The sequence below is a fragment of the Lissotriton helveticus genome, chromosome 1_1, assembly GCF_964261635.1.
Source record: "Lissotriton helveticus chromosome 1_1, aLisHel1.1, whole genome shotgun sequence".
Classification (NCBI taxonomy): domain Eukaryota; kingdom Metazoa; phylum Chordata; class Amphibia; order Caudata; family Salamandridae; genus Lissotriton; species Lissotriton helveticus.
In genome coordinates this window covers 847,458,755-847,476,494 of record NC_136057.1, presented here as the reverse complement: position 1 = coordinate 847,476,494, position 17,740 = coordinate 847,458,755, and the positions used below count along the sequence as shown (strand labels likewise).

Here is a 17,740-nt window from a genome sequence, read left to right as displayed (position 1 = left end):
TTACTTGACAGCACACAGGAAATGTGCAATACTTCATACCTATTTGTTGCCTGGAGCTTGGCAGAGACATTGAAGAACCATCAAGCAACACCTAAGGCTAATGTCACAGATTAATTGTTGCTTTGGTGAGGCTAATCTTAGGCTTCCGTGTGAAGTAATAACTCATTTGACAAAAGGAAAAGGCACAACAATAGCATGCTTAATTCACAGAATTTCTTGAAAGTGTTGCATTACTACTTCCTTGACAGTGCTGCAAAAGCAGACTCTCAAGTGAGATGAGTAATGCTGAAGAACCAGTTTAAGTGTAGTGAACCTCTACCTGCCTTCTTGGTATTTGATGCTTCATAATCTATTAAATGGATTGTAGAAATATAATGCTGTTATTCTGGAGAACATCTATTTACTTCCCTCTAAATGTAGTTTCTCCGAAATTGGGATGCTTTTTTAATTCCCATATTCCTATTAGTTCTATTATCTATTGATAATATCTACTACAAATGCTCAGATTTCTGATCAGAATGGAGTCGATGTGCAGAGCTACTGTATCAGCAGGGCTGAAGCAGTCTGCTAAATATTGACGTTAGAAACAGAACAAATGTGTATTTGCAAATTGATTTAATACATATGAATTCATTTTTCATTGAGAATTCCCTTGCCATTACTTGATGCTAAAAATAATTTGAATAATTGAAAGGTTCCAATACCGGTGTTCAACCTTCAGAAGTAAGTAATTTCATTTTTTTCCATGTCCTTTTATTCTCAGTCGTTGGATCCTAGCCTAATAGAATGCAATGGACCATTCCATTCCGCTGATGTTGGAGGGGGAAGACCAAACACAATTGTGGGCTGCTGCATCCTGGGAGACTGCAGTAAAGGGAAGCAGCAGAAGTACATCAACACAACATGTTTAGTGTAGGTTACCAACTTAACCATACATCAGTTTTGTATGAACTCATGAGGTGGTGTTCTCTCATTGGTTCTGCAATCAGTGCCTCAGATTTGTGATCTGTCATTCTCCTTGGCATTAGCTTAAACCTACTGCCTGATTTCAGACATGAAATGACTGCTGACTATTCAGCACTAGCTATTCTTGATATTTTGAGCTTCTGATGTAAATGAAGCTCCCATCTTCTCAGCTGGCCATGGAGTAAGAGATGTGTGCACAGTCCTGGCCTTTGCCATTGAAGTCAAATCACTTGGTGAGCTAGGCATCAGCTTTCCTCATGATGAGACATGTCTTATAACATAACATAAACCCTGTCCTCTGTTTTTACCTAACGCCAAGAAACAAAGCCTAAACATCTCAAAGAGCCATGGAGGCTTAAGCTCTGACACAGACTTGAACCTGCTTAATTGCAAATGAAGGAACAAGGCCCCCCTTCTTTACATGCAATATAAGTTAATATTAGATAGAGGTTTAAACATGCCATTGATGTACCTTCCTCCCACTAGCAGAACTTCCAGCCTGATGATCACAAGACTAGTTTCCCATTAAAGATAAATAAAGAAAGACTCCAGTCTGACATTTAACCTTTTTGATGTGTCGGGCCATCTGACGTCACAGTGGGCGTGTGCATCGGACGGCTGGGGGCCATCCGCTCTGCGCACGCGTAAGGGAAAGGTCCTAAGCCCACGTTTCACTGCCTATCTATCCCAGACATCTAATGTTGCATTGGTTACAAACAATTTAAATAATGTAGGTGTTCTCTACACCTTACGTCTTCATGATACTTCCCACAGGGACCCGTCCATCAGTGTGTGGTTCACCATGCACAACCTCTTGTCAGCCTCCCATCTTGTCCAGTGGTAGATGTAGCGGAGGTGAGAGGCCGTTTAGTAGCATGCAAGGTTTGGGGCTCCTAGTCCTTCTTCTCGGGCTGAAGAAAGCTCTGGCAATGTGCTATCCTTGCTGCCTTACCCTGCTAGAGAAAGGCCTGGCATTCGGCCTGAAGGTCAGCAATATAGTATTTGGGGATTGAAAGGACTTGTGTTTGAAAGAGGTATATAATCTTGGGTAGCACTGAGATTTTAAATGCTTCAATTCAACCAAGTAGCGAGCGCTGTTTATATTTCAAACTATTGAGGTCCAGTGTCACTGATTTTCTGGATATTTATGTCTTTAGTTCTTTGCAGTGTGGAGGCTAGAGCCACCCCTAAGTATTCAATGTATGGGGCGACCCACCGGATCAGGGTAAGCTGCTTCGGCGTGGCCACTAGGTGGTCTGGGTAGAGATATAAAGAATCACTGATTTTGAGAGGTTAATTTTGGACCCAGATCCCATTTGATAGATCGCAAGCTCGATCAGGAGCTTAGGAAGAGATGAGTGTGGGTCTGTGAGGAACACTAGGGTGTCATCTGCAAACCTGGTTAGCTTGATCTGCATCCCTAAGCAGAGGCCCTGTATCAGAGGATTATCCCCGATCATTTGGGCCAATGGTTCTAACGTCCCCGCGGGGAGAGCAGGCAACCCTGCCTCATTCCCGTTGTGATATGTAGCCAACCAGAGATCGTCCCTTTTAACTGGATGCAGACCTTATGGTTCTTATAGACTGCTAGCAGCCAGTTTCTAAATGAGTTGCAGAAGCCTATCTGGATGATGTCAGCCTTTTAGTCCCGGTCCACCCAGTCAAATGCTTTCTCAGCATCGAGTGAGACCAGAACCTATTAATTGGCCCTGTCCTGCCTATATCGATCAAATGCAGGGCTTTCTTGGTGATGTGGCTGGCTTGTACTCCCAAGATAAAGCAAGCTTTATCTGGTCGGATTATATCCTCCATCACCTCCCGAAGACATATGGAGACGATTTTGGTGAAAATCCTAACATCAACATTCAGTAAGGATATGGGGTGGTAGGAGCTGCAGAGGCTGTAATCCTTCCTGGGCGTAAGTATTAGCGTCGTATATTCCGCCATGGATGGTGGTAGCAAAGTGGAAGCAAAACATTTATAAAAAGATACTGGGAAAGCCATCCGGACCCGGGGCAGTCCTGCTTTTGAGTTGGGGCGATCACCCCTAAGATCTCTTCTTCAGCTAGAGGTTTGTCTAGCTTATCTCTGTTCTGACCTGTTAACCTGGGGAGTGCTACTCCCTCCAGGTAGGACTCTCCCTCTTGAGGTCGGTTGGAGCTTGTACAGAGTCGAGCAGTAGATCCTAATACATTCTGGCTTGTCTCATTCAAGTCTGTGGAATCGCCCTTCCAGACCCTTAATTTCTGTTATGATGTGTAGAACTTATTGTCTAACTTCGCTAAGAAGTAGGTGGCCTTGTCCATCTCAATTGTTCTAAGCTGACCTCAAGGTAGGAGAATGTTCCTCCAGATTTTTTGAGAGTGCATACATTTATCCCCACCCTCTAGGGCAGTGGTCATCAAACTTTTTAAACCTGCGCCCCCTCAGTGGAAAAAAAAGTCACCGGGGCCCCCCTCAAACATTTTCACAATTATTCCTTTAAACTGACAATGTTTAAATACGTACAGACCTATTTAAACATTGCAGTTAAGCTCTGTTATCATTGTAAAAATGCAATCAAATACACGATTGCCACACATACTATTCTGGTCAGGCAGGCCTTACTAACATGTAGAGTATTCATAGTGTGATTATTAGAAATGGGGGTGGAGGTTTTGAAGAATATTTGGAGTCCCTTCCCCTTTTGACACCTTCTTCCAGCCAGGATATAAATGACAAAAGATGTTAGTGATGGCCCATCACGGAGTGGCTTACTGCCGCTCATTTTTCTCCGCTTAAAACAAAGCACTATTATCAGCATAGAGCTTCTTTTGGCCAGAGCCTGGCCAAACTTCCCCGATCACTTGAGGCCCCCCTAGGGGAACCGCCCCCCAGTTTGAAGACCTCTGTTCTAGGGCCTTCAAATTAGAGAGAAGTGTTTCTGTTGCAGTTCCTCCCTCAAGTTCTTAAGCCAGGGTGCCACCGCAACAAACCAGATACGGATCACGGCTTTGAGGGTGTTACACAGGGTGGCATTGTTGTGTCATCAGTAAAGTTCTGCTGTATGTACTTTGTGATGTTTTTGTGGATATGGTTGACTGTTATGGAGTCCCTCAAAAGATCCTCTTGGAGTCTCTATTATGACCCATACTTCGACACGCCCATCTAATCAAACAAGAAGAAGCCGGTGACTGGGCTGTGATTGGACAGCGTCGGCATGTTCTGCTTCACCTCCATCAAGTTGGGTAGGAGTTACTCGTCCATCAGGATTTAGTCCAATTGTGCACACGTTTTATAAGCGCCAGAAAAGTGGGGGTCTATCCCTCCAGGCATCTGCAAGGCCCACCTCCTCCACCCCAGTTAATCTGAGGGAAAGAGCTGCACCATCCCACCGCGGCCTGCGCAATCTGTCTATTGTATTGTCCCAAACTAGATTGCTTTCGCCCCCTGGATGATTGGAGCTTGGGACTATGCAGTCAGGATATGTAATGTATCAGTGAGAAAGCATTCTTGGCCTTCGTTGGGCAATAGACTACAATGAGGGGTGTCCTCGGGAGTGAGCCCGTCTGGGCAATCTAGTGTCCCATCTTGTCTCGGCAAACCATCTCTCCTCTGAACGGACATCGTGACTATGCCAGCATCCTCACCCCTTCCGTCTTCCTCTCTCCTGAAGAAAAGTACTGTAGGGGGAAGTGTTTGGACCGAAGTTGCGACCAGTCTCGTTGCAAGCGATGGGCCTCTTTGAGTAGCGCTATGTCAGTGTGGAGACTAATCAGTCCTTGCTGTATAGAGTGCCATTTGAGAGGGTTGGTAAGGATCCAGTTTACAGCATGCCTGTCGATTCACACCGGACGCGTTTCGTGCTACTTGCACTCTTCAGCGGCGCGACAGTCATTTTGGCATACAGGCCAGAGTGCGTCTCCAACAGGTGGGAACCTTGAAGCTTTGATTTATACGCGACCTCCCAGCCACAGGAGATGCACCACCCGGAAATTTGGGGCCATGGAGCTCCGATTCACGGAATTTCAATGTGGAGGCATCCATGGAGGATTGACAAGCCGGATGTGCGCGTGGAGGCCCATTGATGGGCTTGAAACAGCTCAGACAGCGGCACATAACTGGGGCACACACTACAGGACCCACAAACCAGTGCAGACTCATTTGAGTCGCCCATTGGAGGGCTCATATTTTAAGTGGGAGGTGTGGCCTCTATGCCAAAATGACTGTCGCGCCGCTGAAGAGTGCAAGTAGCACGAAACGCGTCCGGCGTGAATCGACAGGCATGCTGTAAACTGGATCCGCTCGTCGATCCGGCTTTTACCTCCTAAAGGTTGTCAGAGTGCGTCTCCAACAGGTGGGAACCTTGGAGCTTTGAGAGATATGTATGTATGTATGTATGTATGTATGTATGTAGGTATGTAGGTATGTATGTAGGTAGGTAGGTAGGTAGGTATGTAGATAGATAGAATTTGGCCCTTTTTGGCTAAAGTTCCCTGACACTTTTTGCTCCAGTGTTTGAACTGAATGTTGTGTTGATAAGCATTAATGCTTTTAGGCTGTGTCTATAAGCTTAGAATGCCAGTGTAAGTTTGTCCAAAGGGGATTTCTTGCTGTGATTTGAGGTTAAGAATGTCCCCTTTAAGTCGCAAATATTCAGGTGCCCCACTGTGCCAGCTTGCCCTTTAAACTGTCAGAAGCCCTTTCATTGGTAAACCCAGAGCTGCCACTGTCCCAGGCAGTGTCTGTCTGTCTGCAGTGCCGCAGCAAAAATATCTTTACATTTATTTTTTGCGCGGCCAAGTTGTGATCTAAACTCCACCTACCTACTCCTGACCGTGTATTAACATTTTTCTCAAAATAATGATTTATATTATTAGGCGTCTAGTCCACTGCAGTCTTGCGTAGACTGTTTTATAGTCGCAGAAGGGCGGTAAGTTTGAAAGTGCGGCATTGAATATCCTACAGCAATTGATCCGTGCCAGCGGAGGTCAGCGAAGTGGTGCGTGCATTTCTACCCATGGCTGTCCGCTTTCTGGCTCCGGAACTCTCTCATATTGTTGCGGGATACCCCGCCGCAGGCGCTAGGCTGACTCCTGTAAAATTCTGTCATTTGTCCCAATGACATGAGCTCCAACCTTTGGGTGGACGCACAGAGTACCTACCAGAGGGAATGTGAAACGGACCAGGTAAGTGGCAAAAGCCTTCTGCATTGTTGTTCTGCCCTGCGAATAGTGACATTTTACTGGTATCTCATAATCTGCAGTTGCACAAGCAAACCACTGTGTTAAGCTCACTAGAGAGTAATAGCTTTTCTGAAGAAAGGGCTTTCTTTTTACAATGCTCAGATGTTCATAACAGAGATGCCCTACTGCTTCAGAAACAGGGTCCAGACCTTTTCGTTTCAAACCATTCCGCAGTGAATGCATTTCATCCTTTGGTGTTTCACTGACACGTTTCTGCCTGCTCCGTCAGAACAGAAAATGAAACCATAGTTCTTACTACATCTGTTTTCCTGTGTGGTCACATTGAACACAATAAGTCATACAAAAATGTAACTTTCACAAGTGAGATGAATATCAATGGAGAATACAGATGCTCTAAACGTGGTGCAGACATACACATTCATTCAGATTACATTTCATAAACATAGTATGTCGTTATTTTTGGCCGCTATCGAATCCAAGTAATTGCCTAAAGTTTTCTCACAGTTCTTTTATGAGAAAATGTGTAATTTACACCACGGTGGTTCCTTAATTACCTCAAAATATAAAGGACTTTGTTATTGTTGGAGGTGTGTTTCTAGGCTTTTAGATATAACAAATGTTGAAATCTGAGGACAAAAATGTACACACAGTTTAGCAACATTCCACAGTTATTCATTGGCGCCTGTTACAAGAATCTGAAATTTAGTTATTGCAAAATAGCACATTGGTTGTAGGTAAAATACAGCCTGAAACTTCATAACCATCAGAAGTGGTAGGTGTCATGGTCCCTTCTGGGTTAGCCTGACCCTTTGGGAGCTATGACATAGCTCATAACCCTACCTTTCAACACAGTGGTGGCCCACTGGCTGTAAGCCCCTAAGCCCCACTTCCAGCACACCTCCTTAAATCTAAGGTCCGCCCCAAACCAGAGCCCTCTTAATTAGATCATGAGCTGGCAACACTGCTTTTGGGAAGTGAAAACATAGCCCGCGTTGCTTCCAGAACCTAGAGTTGAAAGTGGAGCCTTATTCTAACCCCGTCTTTTTATCTGTCTTCCTTCATATGTAGGCCAATAGGTTGCTTTTCTAAATCTTCCCTTGGCTGACTGCACTAGTGAATGAATGAATAACCTTTATTGATAGTTGCACTACTGAATGAATAATCATTCGTTAGTTTATTAAAATAAATCAATAAAAAAGCGCTTAAAACCAGGTAAAATTTAGTGTAAGTCAAGAGAGAGTAGCTTTTATGTTAAGCACTTACCATTCATTCGATAATCACTGGTGCTGTAACTCCAGCTGTGAAAGTGGTCCATGCTTATTATGGTCTTCATTAGCTTCACAAAACTACTCAGGTGAGTACAGTTGAAACGTGGATGGGCGGTGTTGTTTCATATAAGGAGACCTAGACAACCAAAAGATCAGACCTGAAGCGTCTTAAGCTCACTGGCAAACGTTGGGCACCAGCAGTTCAGATGAGCCAAGTTTGTGTCTATAACTACAAAAGCAACAGCCAGAATTTTGTCGATCACATTTCCATAATTAAAATACTTCTCCTCGGTCAAACAGGTCAAAATGAAAGCTGCTATTATATGGTTTTAGATCCCATCACACAGCCACGTGTTGACAGGCCCGGAATGGCGCAGTACTGTAGTGAAACATGCTGTTTGTGTGCACCCTGACACTCTTCTGGCAGTCTTTAAATGAACAAGGAGGGGGTCTCCTTTAAAACCTTCTTACTTGATGAAGTGCTTAATTGAAGCCAGTAGTTGCAGGTGAGACCCGCTGGCACTTAAATTTGGTGACTTGCTTCATCAGATTTTTCCCAGAGCAAGAGAATAAACGAGCATTTGCATTCCAATAGGTCTTGCATTTGCAAGAGTTTGAGCTATTGGCTTTGTAAATGACAATGCCTTTTATTTGTTTTTTGAAAACCTGCAAGCAGTGTAAAAATGCAATTTGTACTTGTAGTCCTTGCTTAGGAGAAGCAAAGCTGGCTGTTAAAGAGGTGCAGTTACAGCCAGCCTTTGTTCTTGTAAGCAAGGGACTACAAGTACAAAGTGCATGTTTACACAACGCTTGTAGGTTTTCAAAGCACATAAATAAAAGGCATTGTCATTTACAATGTCAATAGCGCAAACTCTCGCAAATGCGAGACCCATTGCATTGCTAATGCTTGTTCTGACATGGTGTTGCCAACTTAGATGCTTGGGACACTTTGCCACTCCTGATCAGTGTCAAAGTGCTCCCTTTATAAAGTATAATGATAATTGGTTGTCCATGATTGGTATGTTTGCCTTACTTGTAAAGTCACTAGTAAAGTGCACTATGTGTGCCAGGGCTGGTAAGGCAAATGCTACTAGTGGACCTGCAGCATTAATTGTGAAACCCACACAAGTAGCCTTAGAGAGGGAACTCGGGCCTGCCATTGCAGTGCCTGTGCGCAGTTTGTTAAACTGCCATGTTGTTCTGACAAGTGCGCTCACTTGCCAGACCTTACCCTTCCCTTTCTATGCACATCAGACACCCCTATGGTAGGTCCAGGGTACCCCCTGGGCAGGGTGTGTAGTGCATGTGAAAAGTAGGACATGTACTAAGATGTGTACCATGTCCTGACAGTGAAATAATCTCCATTTATTTTTTACACTGTTGAAATGCTATCTTGCCCATTGGATAGAATGGGGAGGCTGTGCAATATGTTTTCCAGCCTATCTTCGCTAAGGCTTAAGATGGAGAGGTGAAGTTTAGTGTGCCTGAACTCACAATGTAGTAACACATCTTTTTATGAATGTGGTTTTTGCATTGTGTGTTTAGAAGCCACTCTTTTAGAAGTGGTTGGGCTTTTGTGCTCTAACATTTCTGTGTGTCTCTGCCTGGTTGTGGATTGACTGTCTGGATTTGAAAGCGATAGGATCTGGGGAAGGTCTTGACCCAGGGGAGGAGGTGAGACAGCAACAGGCTGACCTGAATCTGGAGTGTAGGGGGAAGGAGTAGCCCCTAGAGGGGAAGAGGCCTGGGTTGCTGCTATAAAATAATTGTCCTATCTCCTGTTGAGTGATGAGAATCCAGACCCCCACTAATCTAAGGAAGTAGGTGTCACTGGCATGGAGGCACCCAGAACTGGTTTGAACAGGGGTCAGTGCCCCCCTGAACACAAAGGCTTCAAAGACATTTAGGGGTATAACCATGAGAGCTGAAGCCCCTGGACTTGGTAGAAATGGATTGATCAAGATTGAAGCTACTTTGTGGTCGAGAGGAACCTTTGCTAAGGAAGAAACAACTGAAGACACTGAAGGAAAGTCCTGACCCTTGCTGTGTGTTCTGGGGCTGCCCTGCAGTTTGCTGTTGTAACCAAGGAGAGGCTAAAGGGACTTTGCTGTGTGCTGTGTCTCCCTGCTTGAAAGGACTTTGCTTGCTGTTTCCTGAAGTAACTTATCCCCAAGGGCCCGAGGTGAGCTGGCTCCTTGTTGCGGAAACTCAGGAACGCAAAAGTTTCCAGGAGAGTCTCAGTAATGCTGTTTGTGTGTGCTTGTTGCAGCCTGAGAACCTCGTAAGAAATGCCCTGTGATCGTGGGCACCTGGATTCCAAGCGAGGATCAGCGGCGCTGTGTGAGTGTGCTTTTTGCATCCTGAGCCCTTTGTTATCGTGTGCACAGGAGTCAAAGTGAGTCTCAGCGACATTGTGTGCCTGTGCGTTGTGCAGCCTGGGACCTTCATAAGGAGTGCCCCGTGATCGTGCACCGGAAGCTCAAGTGAGTCTCAGCGACGCTGTGTGCGTGAGCCCTGTGGCAGCCTGAGATCTTCGTAGCAGTAGCAGCCCAGACCGGCAGCCCTGGAGGAGCTGAGCCGCCAGCCCGAGCCCACCGTTGCCAGAGCGGGATCTCGAGCCAACCTCGTTGAGGGAGGATCTGAGTCCCGCTGCCCGGAATTCACAAAGATGCATCGGAGGCCCAAGTCTCTGGAAGCGGAGAGGAGAGCGAGGTCGCGCCCCCAGGTAATGTGTTGACACCTGGGGCGGGGCTGCGGGCTCGGAGGGAGACGCTCTCTGCCTCTCTCATTCCGGCAGTGTGAGCCTCTGCTCGTATCGCGGCCCGTACTTGCCAAGAGAGTGGCAGTACCGGGCTGGAGTGCGGAGCTGCACTTTTTGTTACACCATGCCCGTGTTGGGGGCAACTGTTGACAGAGGCTGACTGTGAGTCAGAAGGAGTAACGGAGAGGCCGCCTAAGGCACGGTAATCGGTGCTGAAGTGTATTACGCATTGCATTATTTCTGGATAATGAACTACCTGATTAGTCTATTACACATGACATTATTTCTGCATAACGAACTACCTGATTGTCATATGATGCATTGCATTGTTTCTGCATAACAAACTACCTGATTAGCTTATTACACCTTGCATTATTCATGCATTACAAAGTGCCTGATTCTAGCATTACGAACTGCATAACATTGTATTAGGGCTGCAGTGGAACGTTTAGAAGTGATCATTGATATTGCCAGAACTTATAAGGACTGGCTGGCCTAACAGCCTGCCAGGAGGAATATTACAAATACGCATATGTTGGATTTATATCGTGTGGTCTTATTTTATATCTTTTTATAAACATTTATACTCGTTTTTATGAAACTCGTGTGAAGTCCATTTGTGGTGTCATCATTGGGTTGCTGTGAACGTGGTTGCAAATACTTTACACATTTGCCTTGAAGATAAGCCTGGCTGCTCGTGCCAAGCTACCAAGGGGGTGAGCGGGGGCTATCTCAGAAGGTGTCCTTCCTTTCCCTGACGTGGAAACGAGGATTCCTATTTGGCCTAATATACCTACCTCAGCCAACCAGGGATCCCGGGTCTAACAAAATAAATAAATATATATACACGCACACACACGCACGCACGTGCCACACACACGCCACACACAAAATACTTAAATTTTTGTTGGAAAGGCATGGGTGGTAAACATTTTCGTGGCAAAGACTAATGTGTTGTAATGGGCGCGTTGTAAAGGCATGCGAGCTAATGGCCCGCCAGCTGCTAAATTGGTCACTGACGGAGTATTGATGGAAGGGCCACGTTGAGAGGCCCCCCTCGACTTTGAAATTGAACTTTCAAACAGCCAGGGTTCGCGAAAAGAATTTCCCATGTGCTCCGTGCTTATGAATATGAATTTGGAAGTCCAGTAACCAACTAAATAAAAACTGGATGGTAGTGGAATTTTTCCTCGATATGCACTGTGACTTTTCACCCAGCCATAACATGGAACTGTCCGTTTAAAGGCTTTATTAGAGGTGTTTGGTACACAGTGAAAGAAAGTGAAAAGTTTTGCCAATAAAAACATTGAATGATTTATGTGTTTGAAAATAGCAGTAATGGTGCATCATGGATGTGGTGGTCCAGGCAACTTCAGAGCATACTAAAGTGCAGGGAAAAAGTACAAAAATACTATATTTTTGATACACTTACCTGAATGAAATTTAAAAACAGAACATTACATCTCTGCAAAATGGAACTACTTAAAACTTTATAAATCGTCACTTGCTGCCTCTTTTAATCGAATACGTGGGCATTGGCCCTTCTTCAATATTTGTAGTCACGTTGTTTAAAAGCTAACAAACCCACCCATGGAATATTTGCATATGATTTCGACTCGTTGGAGTCGAAACACGTATTGCTTTTCTGCCTCACATTAAAGGATTTCATGAAGCACGGTTGCTCTGGCCTGTTTCGCGTACCAAAGTGTGCGTATTTTCCTTTGGAAAATTATATATATATATATATATATATATATATATATATATATTGCAAAATACTTACATTTTTGTTGTAATGGACACGTTGTAAAGGCATGCATGTGAATGGCATCCGTGGTTCCATCAACAACAGTCCCAGAGAAGTGGGGCCACGTGTACGACCCTTACATTTTGAAACTCTAAAATTGCATCGCTTTGCGACTCGCAATTTGCGACTCGCAAAATGCAATTTACAACAGTGTCTGAGACACTGTTAGCGATTCGAATGGGCTTGCAAATTGCTCGCCTCATTAATGTTCATGAGGCATGTGCTATTTGCGACCCCATTAGGAATGGCTAGCACTCCCAGGAATGGTGGCCTGCTGGGATCAGCAGACCACCATGTCTGCGTCTCCTTTTTTAATAAAGGTGTTTTTTAAAAAAAATGTTATAAATTATTTTTATTAAAGTGAAAAAACATAAAAGTCAAATACAGGTACCTTACTTCACGGAGCATAATACAATTATGTCAACATAAAATGGATCAACGGGTGTTCCCTAGGACAAAAACAGCGTTATGAATAATTCGCATTAAAACAGGAGAGACGTGCAGTGCAGATCAGCCAGCATTAATCATAGGCCCCCTTTTCCACCACCCCAAGAGACAGAGCGATGTGAGCAGGATATTTCCAAGTGGCAGGAGTGCGTAAGGAAAGAGAACCAAAAGTGAGACTACGACCGCAACAATCATACAATACTAACACCCTATACATTCTACAAGTTTATGCAAGCAATTATCACCCCCGGGACCCATCGACCCATCGAACAAGCTTACCCTATGGGAAGGCACCTAGTATCAGGAGATTAACAGGATATTTAACCCGAAAACAAACAAAACAATACAATACACCCCAGCCCCCCACCCTGCACCCCTGCATATGGCTTCCGCCTAACCCCAACTAGCAGTGTGCCTGTCGCCTCATCTAACTAGGTTCTAAACATAGAAAAAGAAACTGTGGAGGAGGATATCTTCATATAGGCTCCCAGTCTCCCCTCCCCCCCGCCAGAGACGAGCGACCCCCGTCAATTAGCTACGAGATTTTTGAAAAGATAAAACATCTACAAAACAGACCGGGGAAGCCGTAAACACCGCCCAACCATCGGTGATCATAATGGTGACAAATCCTGCGTTTGTTAAAGTCCCAATCTGAAACCAGTCCGTAGGTCTCATCCCTGGCCCTTCCGATCCTTCATGCGAACCCATTCCATACGAACCACCGCATTAACAGGAGAGTCATGGAGCATCAAGAGTTTGGAAAAGTTCAGTCCGAAAAGAGTCAAAAGTAGTAAGCCCCTCTGGGCTCCTCCATTCTTGATGTTCTCCCTCACCCAGCCCGATTCCCAATGTTGTGTCCATCTTAACCACGATAGATCGGCCAGGGAGGGAAGATGGAGTTGTAATCCGGAGATGAGGACCAACAGTATCCAGGGACCGAGAACCAACAGGTCCTCCCTCAATCGGCAGCGATGTTAAAAATGGCGATTTTCCTGAAACCATGGGCTCATTCTTGTTCATAGACACACTCACCAGGGATTCCATTAATTCTTTCTGCACGGGGCCCATATTCGTTGACAGGATAGTCGCCGTGGGAATCATGGCTAGCTGTTGATCGCACAGTGGAGCTGGGTCCGGTCTCATGCTCATCGTCACTAATGGACCGGCGACCATTTTGTGGACTATATGTTCCACTTGTAAATGTAGTGCCCCGATGGCGCCCAAGAATTTCTTCAGCGACGGTTTGGACTCCGTCGGGTTCTCTCCTCCTCGATCAGCTTCGAACATAGTCACGTTCCCTAGAGAGCCGGGTCTCTCCGGGGGAACCAACAGAACGAATCGGACGGCTACAGAGGGTGACCAGTCAATTATCACGGCAGCAATCCGTTAGTCTGCCACCGCGAGCGAAGACCCCGACCCAGAGAACCCGGCGGCGGCAAACCGGGTCCCCGGAACAGAGACCTCCGCCCACAGCTCCAGACAAGTTTGTCACCGCTCCTGTGATGGTGTAACTACCGGGTGACCGCCATCAAAATTGGGCAAAAACAAGTTCTTCAGTGAGAGACCGGGTCCCACCAGTGTCCCATGGCCGATGTTGATCAACTGAAACCCGAATGGGTCAGTACTCGAGGCCCCGGCTCACGATCTGGGTTAGGCCGTAGATTAAGACACGACGTATCTCCGTCATTTAGGCAGGTAAAATTCTCCGGACCTCACCATCAGACTCCGCACCGGTTCACACACACGGAAGGTGGGCGGAAATTCAGGATAGTAGACAGGATCATCGGGCTGGAGAAGGAGGTCAGCGGAGCCGGGAGCCTACGAGGCCATCTTGGTTGCTAGCGTAGCTCCTCCTCGGTGTTTCTTTTTTTAAATATAGCCGTTTTCATTAAAGGAAAACGGGATGCATTTAAAAAAGAAAAATGACATGTTTCTGTTTACATTTTTAAGAGTAGGCAGTAGTCCCTGGGAAGTATTTTCGCACACACTCACAAAGGTCAAGAGGTCCCCTAGATACCCCTTCCTGTTTGCGAGTGGCTCACAGAGAGTGTTTTGCAACCGCAAATGCGGTCGAAAATAATTGTACATTGAAGTACAAGTCATTATTTGGAAGGGATGCCCTTGGCACGCCCCTTACTAATAGCGAGTCGCGAACCCTATTTTGCGAGTCGGTAATAGCTTACCGACTCGCAAAATAGGGTTTGTACATGGGGCAGACCAATTTTGCAGTTGCAAACGGCCTGATTACCGCTTGTGACCGCAAAAAACGGTCGTACATCTGGCCCGTGATGATTCTCCATTCCCTGACCTAGCCCTAGGAATGAAGAAAAGATAGAAAAAGAAAAATGAAAGCTACTTTCGGGTCTTTGTAGTGATTGTATGTCAAGGTAGAGTTAAAATTAAATCACGTTCTGGAATGTTTGTTTTCGTGGGTAATGGGTTGGCAAGCTGGAAACCATAGCCTCAAAGACACTCTTTTTATGGAGCACAATACGTCCGAGTCTAGTAGGCATAGTAATTTTGTAAAAGTGGATACGTTTTTTATGTTCTCTGTCCATGATTACCATCCTCTGCATGTGTATTCCTTAATGTTCATTAATGTTTATCAAAATGTTGTTTGGCTACATGCTAGCATAGGCCGCTAATTACACTGTACATCAAGTCTTGTCATGTATCACAGTGAAACAACATCCATATAAACCATTAAAATGTCCACTGTACCATTCTAAGAAATTTCTACTGATATAAAAGGATTACAATAATCAAATCCCTGCTATCTTTAATGTCTCTATTGTTTGCAGGACCTTGATTCATGGAGATAAACAGGCCGGGTTTTCAATCTTCTGGGCTGATGATGGTCTGGACACAGGACCTATCCTCCTCCAGCGATCATGTCCGGTGGAACCAAATGACACCGTGGACACCCTTTACAATCGCTTCCTTTTCCCTGAAGGAATCAAAGCTATGGTAAAGTGTGGTATCTTTTGTTACCTGTGCAGCGTGTTCCTCAACAGTTTGTACATGCATGGAAAGTCTATTAGCTAATTATCATGACCGAAGTGGGACTTTACAGGTAGATTGCTTTCTTTTCTGAATATTTTACAAGCCACTAATTTCCGATTTTTTTTCAAATTAAATAATAGAAAAATGAAATTTAAAAGTTAGTTCTTATTCTGGGACTATCTTATCAATGCCATTTAAACTAAGGCCAGTGCCAAGGACTGGGCTCAGCAAATATCTGTTCTGTTTTCTTGAATGCTAGATGAAAGCGGGACTCTTCCAAGTAGGCACACGCTCACCCTGCATAGTATAACACATGTGACAGGTGACAGGTGTCTCTTTAAGAGGGTCACAGGGTTAGGAGGAAAAAAGCACAAAGATTAAAAAATCCCCTTGGTAATCTGATAGTATATGAATGAAGATGGAGATTTATGTTGCAGTAGATAAGCCTGACCCCAATCTCCCGCTGATATCAAGAACAGAGAATAGCCAGGTCAATGGATCCAGAAGATGAGTCCACATGGACTCCAGCAGCAAGGAGCAAAAATCAAGGACAAAAATAACAAGCATTGAAAATGCAATAGGTCTCTCCTTTGATTAAGCTAAAGCCATTTGCTTTGCTAATGGTATTGTATTCTAGCTTTGCATTATTTAGTGTATATTTGGTATATGTTGTAGTTGTATGTAGTTAGAATTGTTTTGTTAGGCTTGAACTTAATCAAAGGTGCCACCTATTGCATTTTCAATGCTTGTTTATGAATAATCAATTATACGAGTGTACACTAGCTGTTGTTTACCTCAACCAGAAGCCATTTTGTGGTTGGACAGATGTTCATTCCTGTCAGGTTCCATATTTCTTTAACTTCTTCATTTACCGAAGAGATGGCGAGAAACCAACAGCGCGCTCCCACATCCATCTATTTGGGAATAATGTTAAGAGCCTCCAGGAACTTGGATGTTACCATCAGCCTCGATGGCTTGAGCACCCCTGCCTGCGCTAAATACAACCCCTTGCCTGTATTTTTATATCATTACTCTTTATGGGAGTGAAATGGGAGCCGCGTCGGCACATAGCATTTACACCAAGTGGACACTAGCCGATAGAAACATCAAGCTGCTGTTCGTAAACCAACTCGGAAACGCCGCTAAGAGCGTATGCATTGAATTCTAGTTAATATGCCTTACTGCTGGAAATAAAGGAGCTCCGCAATTCAGTATTCCACTTTTTTTCATTTTAAAGTAGTACAAAGGGATATAGAATGCTGTAGTGGCACACATCTGACTGGCCAAGACATTTTCATCCTTTAGAAAGGATCTCGAACAACACTACCAGAATGCTTTTCATAATTTGAACACCCCTAACATAACAGGGCCAGTATCTCTATTAGAGCACAGTATCTTGGTCTTCACGTGGTGCACCTCAAACTGGGTGCACAAGGTGCAGACCGGTTCTGGGCCGGACTGGAAACTTAAAACAGCCCTGGCACGCGCCACTCAGGTCACACATGTCCGCCCAGTGGCCGTGACGTGCCGAGCAGCCTCGGCACACCTACCCTCTTCCTTGTCCAGCATCATCCTCTCCGGGGGTAAGCGATGTTTGGTCCCCAACAGGTGCTCCACTGCAGGCTGGGGTGAGGTGGGGGCTGCTCCAAAGAACATTCCGGTGAGGTACAGTTGACCAAATTGTCCTGCAGCAGCGAGTGAGCTCTAATTACCCGCCGCTCGGCCGGTTTTTAACCCAGATTGCACTCGGCTACAATTAGGGGTGGGCAAAATTTCGCAAAGTTGCGCTATGCAAACCTCAGCAAAATGGTAGAAATTCTCCCCGAGCAAGCAAGAGTTCTGCGAACACGCAGAATTGCTTGTTCCACCCATAGGCGATGCTTTTTTCCTGTTCTCGCTGTTTGCGTGCTCGGGAGAAATATCTTGCAAACTAGCATTTTGAAAGTGCGAACAAGCAAATAATTCTGCAAAGCCGCTGAATTTTTGGCAATTCTGCGTTCTGGATGGAACTCGAAATTACCCAAATTCCGCCTAACTGAATTTACCGCCCAGGCCTAGCTACAATTGCACTCCTAAGTTAAGCACTTTGCGATATCCCACGCAGTGTCACCAACTTCTGTGCCTTGGAATAACAAGCATTGCCATAGCCAATATTTGCAATGTTATATGTCTCGAAATGCGAGACATATACAAATGGCAGCATTGCCCGCTGCGCTTTCAAAGTGAAAGTGGGCATGCACGCTCAATTTCCAATCACAAGCCAGAATTTGCCAGAAACCTAACCCTCCCACGTCACGGCAAA

The 17,740-nt window shown here is 45.1% G+C and overlaps 1 protein-coding gene across 1 annotated transcript in view; it reads left to right on the top strand.

The window, feature by feature from the left end:
• ALDH1L2 (aldehyde dehydrogenase 1 family member L2) overlaps positions 1 to 17,740 on the top strand; it is a 269,678-nt gene that overhangs the window by 103,479 nt on the left and 148,459 nt on the right. Inside the window, exon 4 of the mRNA XM_078675046.1 lies at positions 15,237 to 15,402. Within this exon, the coding sequence (XP_078531172.1) occupies positions 15,237 to 15,402 (166 nt within the window). The remainder of the gene's footprint in view (positions 1 to 15,236; positions 15,403 to 17,740) is intronic.